The 24,630-nt window shown below is 47.2% G+C and overlaps 8 protein-coding genes across 8 annotated transcripts; 5 read left to right on the forward strand and 3 right to left on the reverse strand.

The window, feature by feature from the left end:
• Positions 1-1,575: 1,575 nt before the first annotated feature.
• On the forward strand, positions 1,576-5,268 carry N7529_008136 (pyruvate carboxylase; the record flags this gene model as incomplete). The annotated part of the gene is made up of 3 exons (XM_057243663.1): positions 1,576-2,672; positions 2,728-5,104; positions 5,161-5,268. 3 exons carry the CDS (start codon positions 1,576-1,578, stop codon positions 5,266-5,268), a joined length of 3,582 nt encoding a protein of 1,193 aa, XP_057095201.1.
• Positions 5,269-7,029: 1,761 nt separating this feature from the next.
• Positions 7,030-8,740, forward strand: N7529_008137 (cytochrome P450; the record flags this gene model as incomplete). The annotated part of the gene is given in 4 exon segments (XM_057243664.1): positions 7,030-7,180; positions 7,194-7,435; positions 7,509-7,983; positions 8,052-8,740. Coding segments are annotated over 4 exon segments (1,557 nt in total), but the record flags the coding sequence as incomplete, so codon positions are not given.
• Positions 8,741-9,480: 740 nt separating this feature from the next.
• Positions 9,481-10,680, reverse strand: N7529_008138 (uncharacterized protein; the record flags this gene model as incomplete). The annotated part of the gene is made up of 1 exon (XM_057243665.1): positions 9,481-10,680. One exon carries the CDS (start codon positions 10,678-10,680, stop codon positions 9,481-9,483), a length of 1,200 nt encoding a protein of 399 aa, XP_057095203.1.
• A 2,365-nt stretch (positions 10,681-13,045) lies between these two features.
• On the forward strand, positions 13,046-13,721 carry N7529_008139 (ABC transporter; the record flags this gene model as incomplete). The annotated part of the gene is made up of 2 exons (XM_057243666.1): positions 13,046-13,607; positions 13,636-13,721. 2 exons carry the CDS (start codon positions 13,046-13,048, stop codon positions 13,719-13,721), a joined length of 648 nt encoding a protein of 215 aa, XP_057095204.1.
• Positions 13,722-15,306: 1,585 nt separating this feature from the next.
• Positions 15,307-16,740, forward strand: N7529_008140 (flavin-containing monooxygenase; the record flags this gene model as incomplete). The annotated part of the gene is made up of 1 exon (XM_057243667.1): positions 15,307-16,740. One exon carries the CDS (start codon positions 15,307-15,309, stop codon positions 16,738-16,740), a length of 1,434 nt encoding a protein of 477 aa, XP_057095205.1.
• Positions 16,741-17,610: 870 nt separating this feature from the next.
• Positions 17,611-18,171, reverse strand: N7529_008141 (uncharacterized protein; the record flags this gene model as incomplete). The annotated part of the gene is made up of 1 exon (XM_057243668.1): positions 17,611-18,171. One exon carries the CDS (start codon positions 18,169-18,171, stop codon positions 17,611-17,613), a length of 561 nt encoding a protein of 186 aa, XP_057095206.1.
• Positions 18,172-19,177: 1,006 nt separating this feature from the next.
• N7529_008142 (acyl-CoA desaturase) lies at positions 19,178-20,460 on the reverse strand (the record flags this gene model as incomplete). The annotated part of the gene is made up of 2 exons (XM_057243669.1): positions 19,178-20,190; positions 20,241-20,460. The coding sequence occupies 2 exons, from the start codon at positions 20,458-20,460 to the stop codon at positions 19,178-19,180; spliced, it is 1,233 nt and encodes a 410-aa protein (XP_057095207.1).
• Positions 20,461-22,740: 2,280 nt separating this feature from the next.
• Positions 22,741-23,970, forward strand: N7529_008143 (uncharacterized protein; the record flags this gene model as incomplete). The annotated part of the gene is made up of 1 exon (XM_057243670.1): positions 22,741-23,970. The coding sequence occupies one exon, from the start codon at positions 22,741-22,743 to the stop codon at positions 23,968-23,970; it is 1,230 nt and encodes a 409-aa protein (XP_057095208.1).
• Positions 23,971-24,630: the final 660 nt, after the last annotated feature.

Consider the following 24,630-nt stretch of genomic DNA (forward strand, 5'->3'; position numbering starts at 1 on the left):
CAGCTTACGTGCCCACCGGAGGATATTGTCTCAGGTTCCAAGGTTGGCTGTCGAGATTACTATTAGATGCTAGTTGAGTGGAATAGCTCGGCGGTATCAAGATCTTGGCGCATTGAAATTTCCCTTCAGAACCATTGAAAGATTGGCCTCGGAATGCCGCGCTCTTGGCTTCTTGGCTTTTGTGCGCAATGTCAGCGACAGGACTGGCCGGAGTCGTACCTGTCATACATTTTCGATATAGCGGGAGATCACCCGCCGGAATGCCAAGCGGGACGGCGGTGTAAGGGATGAAAATTGAGATTTGAGTACATATGTACAGTATTGTAGGAATGAGGAGAGAAAGAGGGGGAACCTTGGAGACTGAGTGTACAAATCAAATAGCGTCAAAGATTAGCCATCGGCCAAGTATCGGAGATGAAGGTGATCCTTTCCTCTAGAGAATTTGTACGCATGACCGAACACAGATTTTAAGCTGGTGTTCTCTGAGTACGGAGTAAGAAGAATGGATAATAGAAATTGTAATGAGTTTTCAAATCGGAACCCTAACCGTTAAATTTGCTATAGCTCGGACATATCTTCCCCGAGGTGAACTGTTTTTCCACAATTGGTAGTCAAGATTAATAGTTACCAGTTGCTTATGAGGATAAGTCCACTAACAGGACATAGACAACATTGTGATTAATCTGTTATGGCGATTGGTCCGATCCCCTCTCCTCCCTCCTGCGCATGTCGAGAGTTCTCCGAATCTCCCCCGGACTCTTCCCAGTTTCCCGTGAATATCCGCATAGACATGCCTCAAGAGATCTTCTAGATGTGAATTTGTTTTTCGTCCCGAGGACCCGAGGTCGATTCCCCGGACTTTACCTAAACCACCCGATATGAAGTCCTAGGGTTATCGTGGGTGAGATCATGAGAACTTTTCGTCTATGTAGTCCGTTAGTGTGCATAGTGGAATTAAGTAGTGTTGCCCGCAGCTACATGGCATCATAGAGTCCCTGGAGTGTACATACACCGTAAAGTACCATAGTAGTCAGCCCCGCATAGAATTAGCAAATCGTATTATAATATTTTTATTTAAATAGTCAATTTAGTGATTTAGTGTGATTTAGAGAATTTTTATTCTATTTGATTTGATCATTGCAACAAGTCAATTGGATTTCCCGGTGTGCCGGTGAACCTCCCGTAAGTACTCGTTACCTCATTCCTGGAGTCTGTCCTCCCCCCGGAAAGTATCTGTGACATGCAGATCGAGCTTGTGATTCCCCTCCTTTATCTATCGGCACTTCCCCCCCAAGGTTTCTGACTCGGCCATCTTTTTTTTCCTCTTCTCTCTCATTCTCATATTCTCATATCATATTCTACCCACAATTCTCATCCTACCTTACAGTTCCTGTTCCTAATTAACTACCACAACCAATTGTGCCGAAATCGGCCTAAGTTGGACCCGGAGAGAGCTCCCCAGCTTATAGTGAGTCACCGCCTTACTTCATCGCCGTTGATAGCGGGACCCCTCATTATTAACACCAACAGTTCTGAATTCCTGTAATATATTCCTCTCTCACACACACATTCACAATGGCTTCCCACCGCCAGCCGGAGTCTGCCATCGATGATGCCGACTTCATCGAGGACCACAATGAGCACCACCAGGACTCAGTCCACCGCCGTCTGCGCGCCAACTCCACCATCATGCACTTCCAAAAGATTCTAGTCGCCAACCGTGGTGAAATTCCCATCCGTATCTTCCGTACCGCACACGAATTGTCTCTCCAGACAGTCGCTGTCTACTCACACGAGGACCGTCTCGGTATGCATCGTCAGAAGGCCGATGAGGCCTACATGATCGGAAAGCGGGGCCAATACACCCCCGTTGGTGCCTATTTGGCCGGTGATGAAATTATCAAGATTGCCGTCGAGCACGGCGTTCACCTGATTCATCCCGGTTATGGTTTCCTTTCGGAGAACGCCGAGTTCGCCCGTAATGTCGAGAAGGCAGGCATTGTCTTCGTCGGTCCCAAGCCTGAGACTATCGATGCTCTTGGTGACAAGGTTTCTGCTCGCAATGTTGCTATTGCATGCAATGTCCCCGTTGTCCCCGGAACACCGGGCCCCATTGCGAAGTTCGAGGAAGTGAAGGAATTCACTGATAAATACGGCTTCCCTATCATCATCAAGGCTGCCTTTGGTGGTGGTGGCCGTGGTATGCGTGTTGTCAATGACCAGGCTAGCCTGGCCGAAGCTTTCGAACGTGCTACGTCCGAGGCTTTGAGTGCCTTCGGCAATGGTACCGTTTTTGTCGAGCGTTTCCTCTACCAACCTAAGCACATTGAGGTTCAGCTTTTGGGTGACAACCACGGCAATGTCGTTCATCTTTTCGAGCGTGATTGCTCTGTTCAGCGTCGTCACCAGAAGGTCGTCGAAATTGCCCCGGCAAAGGATCTCCCTGTCGATGTCCGTGACAAGATGTTGGCCGATGCAGTGAGACTGGCTAAGCATGTCGGCTACCGCAATGCTGGTACTGCTGAGTTCTTGTATTCGCCAGCAGACAACAAGGCATACTTTATCGAGGTGAACCCTCGTATTCAGGTAGAGCACACGATTACAGAGGAAATCACAGGCATCGATCTGGTGGCGGCACAGATCCAGATTGCCGCCGGTGCTTCTTTGGAACAGTAAGGAAATTCCACGGATCAGATAGAGTGTAACATGCTAACGAGTGGATTATAGACTCGGATTGACTCAGGACCGCATTTCTACTCGAGGATTTGCTATCCAATGCCGTATCACTACTGAGGACCCATCCAATGGATTCTCCCCCGATACTGGCAAGATCGAGGTTTATCGGTCTGCCGGTGGTAACGGAGTCCGTCTGGACGGTGGCAACGGATTTGCTGGTGCCATCATCACTCCTCACTACGATTCTATGCTGGTTAAGTGCACTTGCCGTGGCTCGACATATGAAATATCCCGCCGCAAGATGCTGCGTGCTCTGGTTGAGTTCCGTATCCGCGGTGTCAAGACGAACATTCCTTTCCTTGCCTCGCTGCTGAGCCACCCTACTTTCATCGATGGCACTTGCTGGACCACTTTCATTGATGATACCCCCGAGCTGTTCACCCTCGTCAACAGTCAAAACCGTGCCCAGAAGTTGCTCACCTACCTTGGTGACCTTGCTGTCAACGGTAGTAGCATCAAGGGCCAAATTGGTGAGCCCAAGTTCAAGGGCGAGATCATCAGGCCCACTCTCCATGATGCTGCTGGCAAGCCCATTGACGTTTCTTCCCCTGCTACCAAGGGATGGAAGCAGATTTTGGACAGCCAAGGCCCCGAGGCCTGGGCTCGCGCAGTGCGCGCCAACAAGGGCTGCTTGATCATGGACACCACCTGGCGTGATGCCCACCAGTCGTTGCTTGCCACTCGTGTGCGAACAATCGATATGCTGAACATCGCTGCCGAGACTAGCCACGCTTTGAGCAACGCCTACTCTCTGGAGTGCTGGGGTGGAGCTACATTCGACGTCGCTATGCGCTTCCTCTATGAGGATCCTTGGGACAGACTCCGCAAGATGCGCAAGGCTGTTCCTAACATTCCCTTCCAGATGCTGCTTCGTGGCGCCAACGGCGTTGCTTACTCATCTCTCCCTGACAATGCCATCTACCACTTCTGTAAGCAGGCCAAGAAGTACGGTGTCGACATTTTCCGTGTTTTTGATGCCCTTAACGATCTTGACCAGCTTGAGGTTGGTATTAAGGCTGTCCACGAGGCTGGCGGTGTCGTTGAGGCCACCATGTGCTACAGCGGTGACATGTTGAACCCCAAGAAGAAGTACAGCTTCGAGTACTACATGGGCTTGGTTGACAAGATTGTCAAGATGGGTCCCCATGTTCTTGGAATCAAGGACATGGCCGGTGTGCTCAAGCCCCAGGCCGCTCGCATCCTGATCGGAGGCATCCGCGAGCGTTACCCCGATCTCCCAATCCACGTCCACACCCACGACTCGGCCGGAACCGGTGTTGCCTCCATGATTGCGTGTGCCGAGGCCGGTGCTGATGCTGTCGACGCTGCTACCGACAGTCTGTCCGGTATGACCTCGCAGCCCAGCATTGGTGCTCTCCTTGCTTCCCTCCAGGGTACCCAGTACGACCCTGGTTTGGACCTCTCACATGTCCGCGCTCTTGACTCCTACTGGGCCCAACTTCGTTTGCTCTACTCTCCCTTCGAGGCTGGTCTGACTGGTCCCGATCCCGAGGTGTACGAGCACGAGATCCCCGGTGGCCAACTGACCAACCTGATTTTCCAGGCCAGCCAGTTGGGTCTTGGACAGCAGTGGGCTGAGACCAAGAAGGCTTACGAGGTGGCCAACGAATTGCTGGGCGATATCGTTAAGGTCACCCCCTCTTCCAAGGTGTGTGGCGACTTTGCCTCTTGGATTGTCAGCAACAAGCTGTCCGCCCAGGATGTGATCGACCGGGCTGATCAGCTCGACTTCCCCGGCTCGGTCCTTGAATTCTTCGAGGGTCTTATGGGCCAACCCTACGGCGGTTTCCCCGAGCCCCTGCGCACCAAGGCCCTCCGTGGCCGCCGCAAGCTCGACAAGCGCCCCGGTCTGTACCTCGAGCCCATGGATCTCATCAAGATCAAGAACGAGATCCGCGAGAAGTACGGTGCTGCCACCGAGTGCGACGTCGCCAGTTACGCCATGTACCCCAAGGTGTACGATGACTACAAGAAGTTCGTGCAGAAGTTCGGTGATCTTTCCGTTCTTCCTACCCGATACTTCTTGGCTAGACCCGAGATCGGCGAGGAGTTCCACGTCGAGCTGGAGAAGGGCAAGGTCCTGATCCTGAAGCTGCTTGCCATTGGTCCTCTCTCCGAGCAGACTGGCCAGCGTGAGGTCTTCTACGAGGTCAACGGTGAAGTTCGCCAGGTCAGCGTTGATGACAAGAAGGCCTCAGTCGACAACATTGCCCGTCCCAAGGCCGACGCTGCAGACAGCAGCCAGGTCGGTGCTCCTATGAGCGGTGTCGTGGTTGAGATCCGCATTCACGACGGCCACGAGGTCAAGAAGGGTGACCCCATTGCGGTGCTGAGCGCCATGAAGATGGTAAGTTACAAATATCTCCCAACATCTACTTGTCCAAGTTACTAACAGTCTCAAAGGAAATGGTGATTTCCGCCCCGCACAGCGGAAAGGTGTCCGAGCTCCAGGTCCGGGAGGGTGACTCTGTTGATGGCCAAGATCTGGTCTGCAAGATCAGCAAGGCATAAAAGCGTTGCGATTTTGTACGAGACCGATTCATCTACTCTACGTGATGCGTGATGCTACTTCAATGATTTTTCTAGCGTTTTTATGTCTTGCTTCTTATGATGTCCTTGTTATGTCGATGGATTTAGGCTATCTGCTTTTTCTTGCTTGGGTACGAATTAAACAGTATTCCTTCCACCGAATCCTTGTAGACACTAGCCTACATAGCCTCAGAAGTCTTCGCGGGGTTCATTAGGTCCGGCCATTTCGGGAAAGATAAAGATGATATCCGAGAAAGCGTATGTCGTGTCCTCGGTATCGATGTGCTCGTCATCGTCGAGCTTTCATAACCGGGACAAAAGCCCCAATCTTTTCGTAGTTTCATGAAGGTCGCAACCTGCCACGGTTTTCTTCCCCGGCCATGTCCAGAGATTGTGTCCATTGTGACGCTTTGGCTTTCTCAATGGCCTAAGTTCAAGCATCCTGAACGGATTGCCAAGTGTCCTCAAAGAACTATTTATTGGCTATATGAAACAAAACACCAAAAACTTCCCTGTCATATCGGACAATAGCTAGACGACTTCGTTCATCGTAGCGAATTGGTTGTCGATCAAAGCTCAACCAGGCTTAAAGCGGAATGACCGTAGTCCCAATGGGTTTGATTTCAACATACCAGGTGTGAAATGGTATGAAAACCAAGTGTTTGGATTGGATCTCAGCCACTCACGGTCGGAGAATTAGGACAAGATGATCCTACTGACATCCGATCCGATTCTGGTCTGGGTGCTTCATTTAGCAGGTTTGAGCAGAGGAGCGAATGACTGTGGCTTGTTGGAATGTCCCTCGATTCTCAGAGGCCATGTCTACCTTGCGTCTCAGTGTGCGCGTCACGTCTCCTTGTTCGTACTGTCGTTTCGCTGACCTTTCTACAACAACATCGGCCTCTTTGATATCGGAGGCATTGAGACGGTGCGGATTTGGCGGAAGTAGTAGCTCGGCTCTAAGTCGCTCCTTAAAAGTCAAGAGTTGTTGAATAAAATTTCAAACTGACCAATAAGACGCGCGAAAAGCCTTGTACCTTGTTTACCTTTTAGAATAATTACGCCCCCTGCCTGAAAATACGCGGTGGCTACAGATAAGGGAGACCTCCTGGGACCTCAGGGTGATGCGAAGCCTTGTTCGTTGTATTTGAAGAGAGGTTACATTGTCAACCAATCAAGATATCTCTTATAACCTCAATGATAATTAAGTTCTGCCGATCAATTTTGCCATCCCTTCGAAGTGCCATTACACGATGTAGATGGAATTTTCAAAATGAGACAGAAACGCTGATGGCTGTTTCCCTCGGAGTAGATTGCTCGCTCTAATCGGCGACGATTCCAACGTGTAATCATTAGGAAGGCCATATTAGGATTCTTGAAGACAAGAATGTTGTGTCTTATACCCTCATAACAGGTTAATATTCTTTCATTGGTAAATATCCAGCAACTTCTCATGGAATGTTGAACATTACTGTGGAATTTCGTGCTTACCCTTCGGAATAAATCTTGCATGATTGAAGACGACTTATCACAATATGGGAACGGCTTTTCAACTGTTTCCTGCGGCGCCAGAGACTTCCCTGGGAAATCATTGGTTAATGCTGACTACCATTGCTATCACTATCCTAGTAAGAAAGCTTCCGTTGTGGGTTGATAGTTCTTTAGGTTATCTCTACTGCTAATGACTACTATACCGTTACTACCCTCTTGATTATGAGCAACTAATAAGAATACCACTATCAGACATCCGGTTACTACATACACCAAGTCTACTTCCATCCTCTGGCAAAATTTCCTGGGCCAATTGTAGCCAAATTCAGTGTGATTAGAGGAGTCTATCACGCATGGAAAGGAGATTTACACATAGACATTTGGCACTGTCACGACAAATATGGTGAGTGAGCCAGATTTCATTGGCCTGAAATACTTCTGTGTTTCTGTTTATTTACGATGCTCAGGCCCGGTTGTTCGTTATGGGCCAAACGCTTTACTTTTCAATACCGCGTCAGGACATAGAGGCAAGTCACATAACCATCTGTGGAGATCTCTGCTAAATGAGAATCATAGACATATACGCTTCGGGAAGAAATATTTGGAAGCATCGACAGATTTCCAAGCTAAACCCGAGGGCAGCAAATCTGATCACCATGTACAACAAAAAAGAACACGCAAAGCGTCGCAGGCTGATAGGCCCAGCTTTCACCAGAAGGAGAATCTCTCAGTTTCAAGATCGGGTGAAAGAGCACATCAATACTCTGATTAGCAAGGTGTCCCAGGTCGGAAAGCAAGCTAATGAAAGTGACGCTTGGGGGCCGCCTATGGACATGTCGGAATGGTTGAGGTATTTCACCTTTGATGCCGTGTCAGATTTCATGTTCGGCTTCAATTACGACCTCCTCAACTCTGCAAAACACCGCCATATTATCCAAGACATCAAAGACGCCAGCGTGAGAAATAGCGTACTTGTCTATCAACCCCTCTTGAGGGTCTTTCGGGCAGACAAAATGATTTTCGGAAAATCAGTTCGAGGCACCAGGAGCTTCTGGAAATTCATTCGAGCGGCTATCAGTGCACAATCGGGAATAAACCGAGGTGATGATGTCTTCACATCCCTTGCAGGTGCAAATTGCAAGTCACATGAAGGACTCCTGAGCATGACAGAGATACAGTCGGAAATCGGTGTACTGGTTATCGCTGGTGGGTGATATCACAGACGAGTGAAAGTCAACATAGAAAATAGTACTAACAGTGATTTTCCATTCTAGGACTTGATACCACAGCAACAGCTATGTGTGCATTGCTGTTCTATTTGAGTAAATGCCGTCAGAGGTACGAAAAGGCCGCGAATGAGCTGCGTGATGTTTTCAATTCTGTGGCTGAAGTTCGCCTTGGGTCTCAGCTCGAAAGTTGCAAATATTTCGCAGCATGTGTCAAAGAGAGCTTGCGAATATCGCCCCCCATTGGATCGAGTCCATGGAGAGAAATTGGTGAGGGAGGTGAGACAATTGATGGCCACTTCATCCCAGAGGGCTACACTGTCGGTACGGGATTGTACAGTCTACATCACAACGCTGCATATTTTCACAACCCACATGAATTCATTCCGGAACGATGGCTCAATAGTGACGAGAGTGATACGACAGGTTCTAACACCAAAAAGTCAGCGTTCAATCCCTTCTCATCTGGTCCAAGATCTTGCATCGGCGAGTCACTGGCTTATTTGGAGTTATTACTCACAATTGCATCACTGTTACTGGTGTACGATTTTCGAACTCCAGAAAGAGCATATGACGAACTGAGGGCCGATTTGGGTACCCAGAAACCCGGTAGGGGAAACTCGGAGGAGTTTCAGTTGATTGATCGCATATTTGGTTTGTCAAAGGGCCCTATGCTTCAATTTCGCCCAAGGGACATCTTACCAAAAAAGGAGGAAGCAAACAGTGCGAAATTTTGACACGACGGCAAGCTAGCTTTATGTGAATGCAGCATTGTCAGAATTGATGGGCACAGTGTGCAATCTTGTTTCGGTTGTCTGCTAGCCCAATATGCCAACCGGCAGAACTCGGTTTGGCATTTCGTCATGAGCTAAGCTTGATCTCGCGGAGTTTTCACTTTAACGTCTTGAATTGATTTAATCGATGTTAGTGTGGACCGAGTGCAAGCAAACTATAGTGTGGTCTTTCTACCCAATCATTAGATGGGATTAGTGCCTCTATTCATGTATTGTATTTGCCCTGCTATCAGGCAGTTCCCTGATGCTGCTGCTTGCTCTCTTTTCTAGGAGCTAAGAATATTCCACTTCGCTTCTCTTCTACCTTCTCTTCTTTTATTCTATAACGATCTTGCTGGATTGTCAGTTGTAGTTCAGAGGAATTTGGAACCAAAGAAATAAGATTTAGAACTACATCTATATCGAGAGACTGTCCAAATACACCTCGACACCTGCAGACGCCATTTGATGGTATTCCTGAAAATCCCTGGTATCACTCTCGAAAGTCATCCGGCGAGTAACGAGAACCCAGGGTGATTCAATCTACCACAAATTTTGTAGTCCATCTGCTTTGAACGAAGATATATGAGTTTTGCAGTATCGAATGTGTGAAGGGATGCCTGTAGCAAATGGAGCCATCTAGAGAACTATTCTATTTAACTCAACCGATAAAGGAGCAATAAAGGTTCAAAAAGGCATGTTTCTCAGAGCTTTTGCATTCGACTGTTTGCCTTGTGGTATAAGAGCCGGACATTTTCTCTCTGGAGTTCCTCCACCTCAGCAGCAGGAACATCTAAAGACAACGGGCCACCGATTCCTTTGATCCACTTAGAGCGACTACAATTGAACTTCCAATTACGCGTAGCAACCTTGACTAGATCAGCTAGAAAGCATTGATCCTGGGCTCGGTCTTGTACAAACACAACTCCAGATAATTGGTCTTCTCGTGGAATCACAAGTCGGTAAAGGGCGAGAAAGTCATCGAAAGTACGCGAAACGCTAAGTTCGGAACCAACATGGACAATTCCGTACGTCTTGTTCGCTGCATGAAGAAGGCAAGCATTCGCAACGAAATCCACGGGAATTTCGTCCAAAACGTTGGTTCCACTTTTGGATCCCTCGGTAGCATGCCAAATCTGCGCGGGATCACGTAAAGCGATAAAGGTTTGTGCAAATTTGTTCAAAGGAAGTGACTTGTCTGGGCCGTACAATCTGTATGGATCGCGTATTGAAGGGCCAAAACATGCTGGGCGCAGAAGCATCAATGGAAGGGCAGGATGTCTTTGGAGAAGAAGGCGCTCCAGCAGGTATTTGGCATGAGCGTAGGATGAAGCGAATCGATCAGTATCACTCGAGCTTCCAGAACTAAGAATTGACGCCAATACGTCTTCAGGATCGTCGTCCGAAACGTGGTAGACTTTCTCCTCTATCTCACCATCGGGAAGAAAACTATTCACGTAGGCGGTTGAGATCTGGACAAATAACCCCAAAACAAGAAATCCAGACGCAATACGTGCAAGCTCCAAGGCTGGTAAACAGTTTTCTGCAATAGCTTCGGATATCTCAGAGTTTAAAGTGATATTTGCCGCAGTATTGAAGATCAGTGTGACTTCTCGGCGCAACCTTTCCATGGAAGAGTTTTCTATGCCAAAGTTGGGCTGAGTCATATCGCCACGAATAAAGTGAATTCTTTCCGATTTGATGACAGATTCAAATTTGGCCTGCAATAAACGTCGCCATTTGCTGAGGGCAACGTCGGGTGATGAGCGGATGAGAACGTAAATTTTGCTCGTGGGAAGTTGCACGGCAAGTTTATACAGAAGACAAGCGCCAAGGGCACCGGTACTTCCTGTCAGGAAAACTGTATGTCTCTTGAAGACTTCCAGATTTGGGTTGGGTTCCATCGTTCGAAATTCAAAAGATAGAAGTGATCAATCTGTGTTGAGCTTCATCAGTGAGGGATTTACCTAAATATAAAGTCGATGATCGTCCAAGTTTGATCGAAAATACTCGAGTGTTAATTTTGATTTCCGGTCCCAAACCCTAGGAATCTGAAGAAAGGAGGGTGTATTGTCCGCTCCAATGCAGTCTACCGCAGGGTGTGGCAGAGGCGGATGCGCGACACTAATTGTTGCAACAAGTGATGTGAGACCTGCCCAGTTTTTGTAGATATTACAATGCTCATGCAGGGGGAAAGAATGTAGGGATAGACATATCAGAATGTCACACCGATCCCCAACAGACAGAAACTTGGCATCTTGGTTACCGCAAGTCATTGAAGTAATCGCACGTCCTTGGCATCGAATTCTCTGAATGGTCTTCTTTTAGTGTCGGATACTACCTCACACTGGGCCTAGAACGCTGGATAAGCAGCAATCTCCTACGCGATATTCATTGTTGTTCGAGCCGTTACAGTAGCTTCTCCTGGGGTCCAAGCACAATACCGCCGGGGCTCTCGGTATAACTTCACCTGCATTGAACTCGCTCTGATATCGCTATTACTACATGTCGGGTTGCGGAGCCCGCTCTTTCTCTGGGGGAGAAACGAAAAACTCCATACAGAATCGTAGTTTATTGCACGATCTAGTTCTGGACGGGTCCCGTGTCAAATGGTTAGACTAGGCTGGGCGCTGACATGCGCGTAAAGCAAGGCTAGCTAAGGGGTGAGGGAAATGCCAGGAATCAGGAGCTCGTGAATACAAGCTTTTGGGGGAAAAGTCTAGCCCTAAGAAATGGATAGTACCCATGAACGTGGCAGAACAATATAGAATGAAATACCAAGGCATATCAACATGAACAAAGTAGTGGTATGCAGGAATGTAATCTTGAAGCAGTTGCGTCTCGACTGGACGCAAAAAAGAGATCCCCTGGGCTATTTCAGGTGGCTACTTCTTCAGTGTACCCTGTTGGGGAAAATAATACGGTCTTGTCATCATAACTTTGAGATGGCGACGATGGCAGGCAGCACACGATGCCGGTCTGGAGGAGACCCAATTCAACTCGCAACCTCTCATGTTTGCATCGAGGGCTTTTTTTGTACGTGGTCATAGTTTTCCTCTTTTTTCTTTCAATCTCCATTACTCTACATACTGATTCTAATCTGGTTCTTTTTACTTTTGTCAGGTCCTAATAACACCGATGAGTTCCCACCAGAATATTGTCCACCAGTTTCTGATTGCTTGGTAACACGGCTTCAGCAATTCTCGAACACATGCAGCAACTTTCAAGGAATCTATGAGCCCATGGTGTGCCCTGCCAGGTTTTACTGCCCGGTTGGAGGCCGGGAGCGGATCGAATGTCCTTCACGACATTTCTGCCCCCTGGGAACAACAGAACCCATTCGTTGCATGCCATTGTCGGTTTGCCCCAATGGCAGTTTGAGAGAGTTTCATTTACTTGGATTTCTCATTTTGATAATTGCCGATGTTATTCTCATTGCTTTATCCCTATTCTTCAATATTCCCGTCAAGTGGAGAAGCGCATTAAAGCAAACGTTGGTCAAGATACGCCTGAAGGAAAAGAAAAGATATCAGTTTGACTCAATCAGCGATCCTGCGGCTATAGCTACGGTTATAGACAACCAGAGTCCCGACCATTCTCCAGAAACCGTAGATTTCTCCTCTTCTATGAGGCAGAACTCGAGCTTTAGCACTCTCGGTATCGACATTGGATTTCGTGATCTCGAATTTCTTCCAAAAAACCAAGAAACCCCAATATTTCAAGGTATCACAGGTATGGTTCCAAAAGGCACATTACTTGGTATTTTAGGCCCATCTGGCGCTGGCAAATGTGTGTTATATTTTTCTGGACGCGTATCTTAAGAGCGAAGCTAAAACACATCTTTTAGCAACCCTTGTCAAAGTGTTAGCAGGAAGAACACATCAGTCATGCGGATCTGTTATTTTGAATGGAGTGGAGGTGGCTCTGCCCAGATTCAAACATCTGATTGGTTTCGTTCCTCAAGATGATTCAGTCTTAAGTGACTTTACTGTCAGAGAGAGTGTGCTTTATTCAGCTCGCGTTCGTCTCACAGGGGCCAGGACTAGAGCTTCTATTGAAAAACACGTTCTTTGTATATTGTCCTGTATGGGCTTACTCCATATCCGAAATAGCAGGGTGTGTCGACTCTCCGGCGGGGAACGCAAAAGGGTGAGTATTGCAATTCAACTTGTTGCCACTCCACTCGCATTAGTCTTGGATGAACCAACTTCTGGACTTGATGCTTCCTCGGCTTTATCTTTGCTCAAGATACTAAAGACAATTTCCACCATGGGAGTCACAATCGTCTGCGTTATGCATCAACCCCGAGCAGACATTTTTGAGATCCTGGACAATGTTCTCCTTCTTCGTTCAGGACGACAGGTCTTCCTCGGAAATGCTGCAGAAGCTGAAGCATTTTTCACATCCAAAGGATATACGTTCTCAGATTCCTACAACTTTGCCGACGCACTTCTGGACATAATTTCATCTGTCAACCCAATGATCGATTTGGATATGGAGCATGTGCCAACAGCTATAGTCGTCAATGACCGTACATCTGGAGAAGCCTTAGAGAGGATATCAGCAGAAGTGATGTCACGAATGGCACCATGGTATCGACAACTCTGGCTCAATTTCTGTCGTGAAAGCAGCCAACAATGTCGACGATATACTGTCTTGATGACAATACATTTCGTTGCTGCAGCGTCCGGACTAATGATTGGGCTCGCCGTATATACGTTTGACGGCCACCTGTTCCATGGAGTCTTCAAAGATCCCTTTCAGCTACTTTCCAGTGCCGTTGACTATACCTTGGTTACACAGCTCGCACTGCTATCAACCTTAGCTATAAGTATGTCTTCACAGTCTTATCTAATTAGGCGATGGTTTAGCTGATTATAGCTACAATGAAGGCCTTGCGGCTGTCCCAGCAGGTGTTGAGATTTTCGGGGGTGGGCGTGAGTGATATTCCCCGCCTATTAAACAACATAATCACTAATTCGAATCGAATATAGGAGAGGTATTTTTTCGAGAAATTGATTCTGGTCATTCCAGAAGTGCTTTTTTCCTAGGCAAGGACCTATCGACTCTTCCATGCATCGCTCTATCTTCGCTCCACTTTACGTCTTTTTACGTCATCCTGGCAACTCCAATCGTATCCTTCGGAGACTTGTTGCTGATGAACATGATTTATTTCTATTGTAAGTTAGGGTGGTTGGGTCCTGGATTTCGTCGGATGGATAGTCATTCTGTTATTGACCACGTCTTCTACCAGGTGTCTTCGGAATTGCCTCCATGGTAGCCTCGATGGCTCGGCGTGAGAACGCCCTCTTGATATCTTTACTCACTTGCCTCGTTGTGGGGATTTGTAATGGCTATGGTCCTCTTCTTTCAACTGTCAAATCTTGGCACCTCGAGTGGTTTTGGTACCTTTGCCCAGGGGTGAGTGCAGCAAATTTTCTCCCCCCTCCTCAAATATGCATCGACTCACTGTAACTCACACCGATTCTTAGACCTGGTTTGCAGAGGCATATTTTACAAAACATGTTTTGCCCTTTTCTCATTTATACGATATCAAGTCCGCCGCACAATTCAACGGGTACATACTCGCGAGGTTTGGCTTAGACATAGGGTGAGACCCAGATCACCTAATTTCTGAGATTGATATGTTTAGACTGACCCTAGCAAACACTTTTAGAATAATAATCTTGATTGGAGGCTTCTATCGGATCATAAGCTATACCTGTCTATGCATTTTTCCTTGGAAACGCGGCCGCTAGACATGTTTTGACTTTGACCAAAAGCCCAACACACTTCTGCAAAGCAGATGAAATTCAAACAAGACATGAGCATACCCTGATTGATAATCACAAAATCATGTTTTCTTAACTCCAATTCGGAATTTCCCGCATTCATTTTCGTCGCGACGGGTAAACAAAAAAAAGAGGTTCCCGCACCAAGATTCACCGCTGGGGATTTGCCTCAGCAATTAGTGAGTACTGCACTGGCGGGTTGCAGCTGGCACGGACTAGAAAAAAGCTGGCGCTCTAGAAAACAAAAGCGTACCTAATTTCTAGTCCGCGGCAGCTGGGGTGCTGCACTGGTTGAAGTCTACAGTGCTGTGACAAACCCTCAGTCAATTATTTGAAAATTCAGCAGCTTTATGAACGCCAAGACTAGTATTCTATGCCATATTGGACTTTCGTGGGCGTGCCCATCGTGGGTTGGGGTTTGTGTAAGTCTACCGAGATACTCAAGTCCCATAGGCTCTAGCGTTAAATAGTGCCCGTCCACGGGCAATGTCGCAATCCACTCCATTAGACGACTAGGCAAGCGGAAGAGAGGTCCATGTATCATCACAAAGGGTGCTTTCACTTATAATGGCCCTATGATCAATTCAACGCGAGGGAGATGGACAAGGTATGGATTTGATGAATGATGCTTCCCGTATCAATTGCCCCTTGCATATTTGGAATAAATTACCATATACCTTACAGTTTTAGGTACAGAAGATAATTTCTGCTTAGACTCCACCCCGTTTATCGTTTATTATGGTGAACTCGTGTCTGGATATCGTGATTATTGGGGCTGGACTATCTGGAATTAACACTGCCCACCACATCCAAAGTGAATTCCCTGGCTGGAACTTCGCAATCATCGAGACTCGAGGGGATATAGGAGGGACGTGGAATTTGTTTCGTTACCCTGGAATTCGCGCCGACTCGGATTGCTACACCTTGAGCTTTCCATGGTATCCCTGGACAGGCCGCCCATTCGCCGAGGGAGCTTCAGTCGCCCAGTATATCCGAGACGCGGCGGTGGCACATGGAATTGACCAGCACATTCTATTTCATCATCAGCTCACAGCAGCAAGCTGGTCCGACAAAAGCCAACGATGGACCCTGAAAACCAACGGTACTATAAAGCAATTACAGGCCAGATATGTGGTCTTCGGGACCGGCTATTACCGATATGATAAAGCATTGGCAACAACAATACCAGGAATAGAGCAGTTCAACGGAAATGTACTGCACCCGCAGTTCTGGCCCCGAGACTTTGATTATGCTGGAAAGAGGATCATTGTTATTGGCAGTGGCGCCACTGCTATAACACTCTTGCCCAAGCTCGCTGAGAAGGCATCCCATGTCACCATGCTGCAACGAAGCCCATCGTACATACTCACCATTCCTCGGGGTGATTGGCTGAATTGGCTTCCCTCGCGCTTGCTCCGTATCGGTTGGATCATTGGCCTTCAGCTTTTCTACTGGTTCTGCAGATCCATGCCCCGAACCGCGCAATGGATCCTCTGCTTTCTCATGCGTGCTCAATTGCCAGCTAATGTAAGCTCAACTCCACATTTCCAACCACAGTATCCTCCCTGGGACCAGCGCCCGTGCGTCTCCCCAGGTGGTGACTTTTTCACCAGTCTCAAAAGGGGCCGTGCCGATGTCAGGACAGCCACCATCCAAGCAGTCACTGACATGGGGATCCTCCTCGATACGGAAGAGTTTCTACCTGCAGATATAATTGTCACTGCAACAGGACTTCATATGCAGGCTTGGGGTGGGGTGCAGCTATTCATAAATGGAAAGGCTTGCGACATTTCAAACAAGTTCGTATGGAATGGACTCATGTTGCAAGACATTCCCAACGCTTTCTGTCTTATTGGGTATCCGACCACGACGTGGACGCTGGGTGCGGATCTCAATACGGTGCTCATGTGTCGTTTGCTCAAATATTTAGCTCGGCATGGCAAGAGTGCAGCTGTACCTCATCTTGCAAATGCCAAGGGCATGAAAAGCCAGAGTTTGATCAATTTAAAGTCAACCTATGTCAAAGCAGCCGAAGATCGTATGCTAAAGACTGGGCACACTCATCCCTGGAGACCACGCGAATACTACCTGCTGGACTATCTGTATGCAAAGTATGGACGGTTAGAGACAGGATTGCAGTTCATGACTGCTGAGACACATGAGAAATCTTGATCGGTGAATAGAAGATGCCTTGTATCCTTAAGTGTGTTAATTGTCCATTCATACAGTCCTCCAGGATTCAATTCCTAGCTTGGTGCATAGACCAAGACCATTTTTCTGTCCCATTAAATTCAGATATGCTCGTCCACAGAGATGAGCTAATGAAACCTGAGTAAAGCCCGATTACCCCGATCTCGGGAATGACAGTTCCCAGTAGATCAAGATAGCTCCTTCATGTTGCATTATTCTAGCCTGCTAGTATAATTTAAAACAACAACATCTGTCTAATTTCCAAACCCATTATGAGACATTGGCAAAGTACCCTTGAGACTCATCAAAGTTTTCATCAACTATTGAGGCGGGGAAGCGGAAAAGTTAGATTTGCGGAATAAAATAGATGGGGCTGATCATTGAGTATGGTCAATTAACAGACTCTGGCATGAGCCAATGTATTTATTTGAACGAGACGGTATATGCTCAAATTAGTGTTAAAGAACTGAACGGCTCTCTACTCCATGTTTCTGTTTGACGTCATATTATGCTGTAGGGTTGCCCCTGGGGAGAGCTAACAGAATTCCTGATAACATTCCTATCAAAAAATGGGCATCAAACCAAGCCTTGCATTTACAAAAACTTGAACCTAACAAAATTCCGCTACAAATGTATAACCTAGAAAGCCGAACTGTTCTGTTTTTCCTCCATTGTGCTTTGTCAACCCTCCACCTGTCCATTCCTTTCCTCTCGTCATCGAATACATTTACCCTCTTAGATTGGAAGACATAACGTACATCTGATGTCTAATCAGTTCTTGTCTCCGAAACCGTATTTGACAGGGGTCCTTGGAGGTCAGTACTTACAATTGCCCATAAGAATATCTCATAATCATAGCTCATGGCATTGATGAATGTACTTGGCGAGATGCTTTGGGAAATCATGCTCCCACAACTGGGAGCTTGTTGCGTAGTCGTTCGTATTTTTGCATGTTCGCTCTGACATGTAGGGAAGTACCATGGGCAGGGAGCTGATCGAGTTCGGAATCGCGTTTGCCTTGGCGCAGTCCACAAACGGTTTCAATCTCTCGGGGTGATCACAAAAGTGGCTCTCGCTACTGAGTTTCTCAGAGCACTGCAATTTTATTTTTTGGAAAATTTGGTCCAAAAAGTTGAATACTGCTTCTTGGCTCTCAGGAGCTTCACAGTGTTTGGCCCCATCTTCAACAAGAGGGCGGAGAACAGCTTCCTTCGCGTACTTGTCCCAGATGTCTAGCCTCGGCTCGCAGCCGGCCTCGCATGACTGCCGTCGGACGTTCTCCAGCAAAAGTCCAGGCACTTGGCCCATGGATTTTAGAACACTGATACAAGAAGTGCCCATTATAGCCACCACTCCCGGAGAAACGCCGAGGCATGTTGCGAATGCAAGAGTCAATGGCTGACCGAGTCGCATAATGGCAGGACTAAGATAGCGTGCGTGAAGTTGAAGGAATTAAAAGCTGGTGTATCCGGTGAGCTGCCGGTGAAAATTTGGTGAGATATCGGGGCATCCACATACGAGCTGAAGGATGCAGGTTGTAGGGTATATAAACGTGGGGCCAGCCCAGCCAATGGAGGAAGCATAGTGCTTCTCACATAACTACATCAAAAGCATTCGGATTTTCCGGGTTGGAATGGAGCCGACATGAAAGAATGGAAGACAAATTGTCAATGGTTATTTGGAATGGAGAGCAATATACTCACGCGTCTGTTTATTATGGGGAGTATATAGTCGACTAGATAATATGTAACTTGAAAATTCAATAATTAAGTAGTGGTAAGACAACATTCTACAATTTAATTCAAGTTCAAGATAATGCTGACCTTGGAATTTAGGCCTCTAGCATGAGGAGTACGTTGCATAGTCTAACAGAAAGCTTCCCCAAGTGTATCTACAGTAAGAACATCGGGTAAGCAGGGGATGGTGAAGGAATGCGGAACTATCCAGAACATAGTTCAAACGCCAATTTTTCTATCAAATTCGTTTTTTGCTTGAGTTATGTACATAAAAATTTCACCATTAGAGACTTAATTATTAGGTTTCTCAATTTATATCGAGAACATTGACTGATTTTGAACCTTTGATTGCTATACAGTTGGACTAGACTAGCGTAGGACTCACTAAAGCACGGACAAAACTTGACTTCCGCCAAGAGGATGAATCAAAAGTAATATGTAAAATATCGCACAAGCTAAAATAAGTAAACATTTTGTTTTACACCTATATTTGTGTACTCGATTTGCTCGTAAGTTCTTGGCAGGTTGTGGGTAATTCATGGGTACGTATATACATAAAATCGCAACTCGAGCCTCCCCTGCCACACAGGCGCTGGCCATGTGAAATAGAAACAGTTCAGATATATCTGCCTCGATATTTTTAGAAAACTGGAGAAATATAGAACTGATCTATAGTTCAAAGATCATGTGTTCGTCATCCTGTAAGTTTTATTCCGGCTTCTCCCTATATGAATCGTGGCTATTCGCATGCTTGCCAGGAGATTGGTGGCATGAGGTGAATGATGAAATTCCTCATAAAATACAGACGTCGCCTCCTTCCCAACCACCTGTTGAATTAGTTTGGGCCCTCCTGGATGATCGTGCATGAAGTCTATTAAATCATATACAAACCCAGCAATACATACTAAGCACCGACCCGCTTTGGCTTGCCTCTCAAATTCTTCCCAGGTCATTGTAGGACTGTCGAGCGGGATGGTATAGGTATCAGGCCCAGCGCAGCTCATCCTCAACATAAGATTCCTCGCATATTCTATCTCCCGATCAGGAATACGGGAGAGTTGAGATGCCAGCCGAAGTTGTTCACACGACCAGATGAACCACTTGGTCGGGTCCAGATCATACCAGTGAACACCATTTCGGTAGTCGGAGGGAAAGACATGATGGAAGTTGTGGTACCCTTCGCCACACGTGATAATGGCCACCAGCAGGTTTTGGCGTGGAGTAAATTTGTCCCCATAGGGCTGGTCTCCCATCCAGTGGGCCAGTGAGTTGACTAGAAAAGTAAAGTGCAAGCCGAGGTAAACTCGGATCGCACCGGCGTAGAGGAGACCCCCTTGCCAATCATTCCAGCCAACATGGGCAACCATACTAGGGAACAACATGGATACCATTCTAGCGAGCGGGACATAATACTTGTCCTGCCATACCACAACCGTGTCTTTTTTCAAATCCGACACGTCAACTGCTCCCCATTTTTCGGGTGTAGGGAAGAGAAGCCAGCCCATGTGGGAATAAAAAAACCCTCTCCGGGCGTTGTACGGGTCTCTGTTAGTATCCGTGTAGCGGTGGTGGCTCCTGTGATGAGTACACCACCATAGGATAGACCATTGAAACATTCCTGCCCCGACGATGGCAAGGAAGTATCGCAGCGGCAAACTCGCGTGATAAGTTTTATGGGCCCAGAGTCGGTGATAGCCTATGTAATGATAAGCCGATATTGCTTTGCTACGTGGTCAGAATAGATACCTGCTGTTATGGCAAGGTTGCCAACGGGGAAGAGAAACAATGTCCATAGAGCTGTCTGCCGTTGAAAATGAATATACTGCGTGGCCAGGCAGAGGAAGACGGGAGAGATAACCAAGACCAAGACATGAACCAAATCAATGTGTCGCCAGTAGTGTTCAAGCTCGGATTTCAGGCAATCAAGCCGCGAACATTTGCAAGGGCGATCTTGAATTGATTCCATGGTCGCTAGATGCGGGCGATGATGTGGTTGCTGGGATTGAGAAATCTAAGACAAAGTAGCGGGTAACAATTGTCTTCGAGAAACCACATATATAAGTTATCTTGGAAGGTGCACCACTGGTTGTTTTCTATATGACTAACTGGAAAGGGAGGAAATGCCGTAAAACAGCTCAAATACCACGCCTATAACAACATATGCAAGGGCCCGCAGAACGGGAATACTTTTGCAAATAGACCCATGGGCCTTGTTCCCATCCCGTTTTAGGCATCCCTCGGTTTAGCCTTTTTTTCAAGACCATTGGTTCAAGCACATTGCAAAACTGGGTAGAGACTAACGGAAACGGAGGTAAGCCAGATAAGAGAGAGCTGTTCTGTTGTGTTATGAGTAGATGGCCTTCAGTTCGCTGGTGAGTCATTTCCGTTTCTTTCAATTGGCACCCTCTATTTGCAGGTAATCTGTGTGCCAAGTTAGATGAGACGATGCTCACTGGTGTACAGTTCACGCTGCAGTCAAATTCAAGATCCTAGAATAGATCGGCAAAAGCTCAAGCTAGCCGTAAGGGTGAAGATGACAACTCAGACTGATTGGAGATTGTAGATGGCGAGATAAGGGATATAGATGCAGTTAAACATATTGCTTCTAAACACCATGTTAAACGTGATGAATCACAGTCCTATATCTTAACACGTATTGTCTACGCCTAAGTCATGGTTATGGAGTCAAAAGGTCGTGAAATCTTGCATTTCATCTCGCATTTAATACGATGGTTTTGGGTGGGGGTAGGGGGCGGTGCCACTCGCTTGTGAACTGCGTTATACTGTGCTAAACAAAAGCAGATGGACTCTTTTGTTGTCTTTTATTGAAAATTGAAAAATTGTGAAATAGAAACGTAGGTAAATTTTAGCAATCTAGCCGGAGAAAGTAAAGAACATTAGTCAATTTTCCGTGAGCCCCGTGTCTATTGATTTACGAGCCATCAGCTAGCCATCGTCCCAGTTCAGATTACATAAAATCTAAGCTAGTTCATGCTCTCCTTTGTTCCTATATCACGACCCTCGGTAGCTGAGGAAGGGTGGATCGGTTCACTTGGGCTTGTTAAAACCGAAATATGTTAAAAAAATTTCATGGAATCCAGGTTCCTTGCCTACAGTGCTCCCATCGCAGCGTGTTTGCTATACTTGGAGATCGAAGGGTTATCAGTCAATGGCGTGGATGGCCAGGGATACCATGCAGATCCGCAATATGAATTTGAGCTTACGCCGTTCAAACCTATTGCTGTTGTTGGCATGGCTATGAGACTTTTGGAAGGGGCGGGAACAGCTAGGATCCCTGTGAGAACAAAGACAAGATCAAAATTCGACAGCAACGTGAACACCCGAGGCCGCAAAATACGCGAGAATTCTCGCACGACTTGCACATACACGCTTGGTCTATTGCCAGATCAGTGGATAGTTTACAATCACCTCGCGTGCCTGACGTGTGCCAGAGGTCTTCAAGTGCCTTCGGGGTACAGGCGTCAGTGCAGGCGTGACGAAATGAAGTGCATCCCTCAAGTCATCCTAGATACGCACGTCTAGGAAGCCAGCAAGCATGGCGCAGCTGCATCTTGATCTCGCTACGGATAGGAGGATGGGCCAAGTGGCAGGGCTGGGTCAGTACCGATGTGCACAGGCCGCACATGCAGTCCATTGGCTTATGCAAACTTTCTAATTAGGGGTTTCAACCTCTGGGGAAATCTATCGCGTGTTACCTACCTTACTTTAATTATAGCCGACTAAGTAAGCATCTGAAGAAAACAGAGGACTGATCTGGTGTTTCTTATGGAACTAGTATTAAATACATTTACTTGGTACACAAAACCTATTAAATCGTAGATGTTGACCTAATTCATGAGCAATGTTGGAATCTGAAGAATTCGGACAAATGTGTGTGGGACCCTCGTTATGTGGGCGTCGGTAAATTTTGAGGGAAATTTTTGAGGACTGGACAGCAGAAGCCTGAATTAAATGATGGTGGTGAATAACTTAACATTGGGTGGTTGTCCCCAATTATTAGCCTATCCAAGCATCGCTAGCATTTCCTGCCCTCAAGAAGGGGGTACAACAAGGTATGAGCCTCGCCTGAAAAGTCCGAGTAAGGGGGCTACATTTCATTCACCGCTGAAGACCAATGAGTTTGCCTTGTTGTGTTGGCAAATTGATTCCCCAACAAGTTGCCCCAGAGTTGTCTTGACATTGTTCCTGTCAGAAACGCTCCACCAACCAAACCGAATCTATCGCGATGGATTCGGACTGGTACCGAGGACAGGTGATCTTCTTGACAGGCGCCACCGGCAACCTGGGAGGCTGTCTCCTTTACAAGCTGAGTCTCAAACTTCCAACTTCCAAAATCTTCGTGCTTGTTCGAGGTTCTATCCGACAAGCCGTTGAGAAATGGGAGCATTTTATGCCAGAGCAGGTAGACGATATCCTGGATACCGGTAAAGTCAATTTCATGGTGGGCGATATGACCCAACCCGATCTTGCTTTATCAGCCACCGATCTCGAGCTCCTCAAGCAAGAGGTCACGGTGGTGATCAACAGCGCAGGTGATATCTCTCTGCACCAAAGCTTGTCAGAAACAATTCTGCCCAATTGCACGGCACATCTGACCTTGACCACTATTCTGGCTGGCTTCACTCGACTACAGTGTTTCTTGCAGATTTCGACCACATATGTGAACAGCTTCCTCCCGGACGGTTCGATCGAGGAGCGTATCTACCCCTTGCATCCGAACCCGATCGTGGAATTGGATACAATCATCGCCACGGGTAAATCAGCCGCCACCGATCAATTCGCTGCCCCTTACGCCCTAGCTAAACATCTAGCCGAGCGTCTGATCCTGGACGGCGGCCACGCGTTTCCCATCCTGATCGTGCGGCCTTCGTTTATTGCACCCGCCATTCAAGACCCTTACCCTTTGTACGGCAGAGATGGGGCGACCCCAGCCCATTCCTTTATCCACTTGATTTTGGGAAATCGAAACCACGGGCTACTGCAACTCGAGGAGACGCTCCCAACACATCCAATCTGCGATGAGATTCCTGTTGATCTGGTGGCGATTGTATGTTTGGCCCACCTTGCTCAAGGAACGACAGGAATTGTCCACGCTGCTGCGGACCTGTACGCCACCTGGACATGTGGCGAAATGGGCAACCGGTTTCACCGCCATATTCCACGCGAAGTGAAAGAAGATGCCCAAAAGATAGAGTTCCAGCAGAGCCATTCATTGGCACCGTATTTCTTCCAGATGATCCAACGATTCTGGCGCGACTGGAAGATTGACTGCGCGCGATCATCCCACTTGAAGCAGTTAAAGGGCCCCTTGGGCCTCGACTTGGGTGATCACGACCCAGAGGCCTTCTTAAAGCGCCGTGTCGAGCGACAGTCCAAACTCGCTCACAGCTGGCTGAAGCGGGGCGCGCTGCCATTTGAGAATGGTTCTTTGTATAGTAGACATTTGAATGAATAGTTATGGGATCGCAAGGGTCGAATATTGGAGCTGATAGTTGTAACTATCCATTCTCGTAATCTCTGATAGATCAATTAGATCATTACATAGGTTGCTTGGAGCAACTGGAGCGTGGTTAAATTGCAAAAATGCCACAACTTACCTTGGGCTACACGTGGGAATTGATGTATAAATAATTTGCTACTTTTGATGAGCATGAAGGTACTGGGAAAGCCAGATAAGGGATATTTCTTCCACCACCCACTGCTCTCCTTGCTTAGGGACCGCACCCCTAACGTGGTACACTCTCTTCACAGTGCACTCTCTTCACAGTGCACTCTCTTCACAGTGCACTCTCTTCACAGTGCACTCTCTTCACAGTGCACTCTCTTCACAGTGCACTCTCTTCACAGTGCACTCTCTTCACAGTGCACTCTCTTCACAGTGCACTCTCTTCACAGTGCACTCTCTTCACAGTGCACTCTCGCATAAATGTGAGCTGAGTTTTTTTTACACCGACATGCAGTGCGGCTCCCCTTACATACAACCCTTGCCGCATACAACCCTTGCCACATACAACCCTATTTTCCAAAACCATTGGCTTTCCCCAGATTCCACAAAGCATGAGCTCGAATCAGATCCTTAAAATTCTTCTTGGATCTAGATAACTATCCAAATTTT

The sequence above is a fragment of the Penicillium soppii genome (assembly GCF_028829465.1).
Source record: "Penicillium soppii strain IBT 18220 chromosome Unknown utg000006l, whole genome shotgun sequence".
NCBI lineage: Eukaryota > Fungi > Ascomycota > Eurotiomycetes > Eurotiales > Aspergillaceae > Penicillium > Penicillium soppii.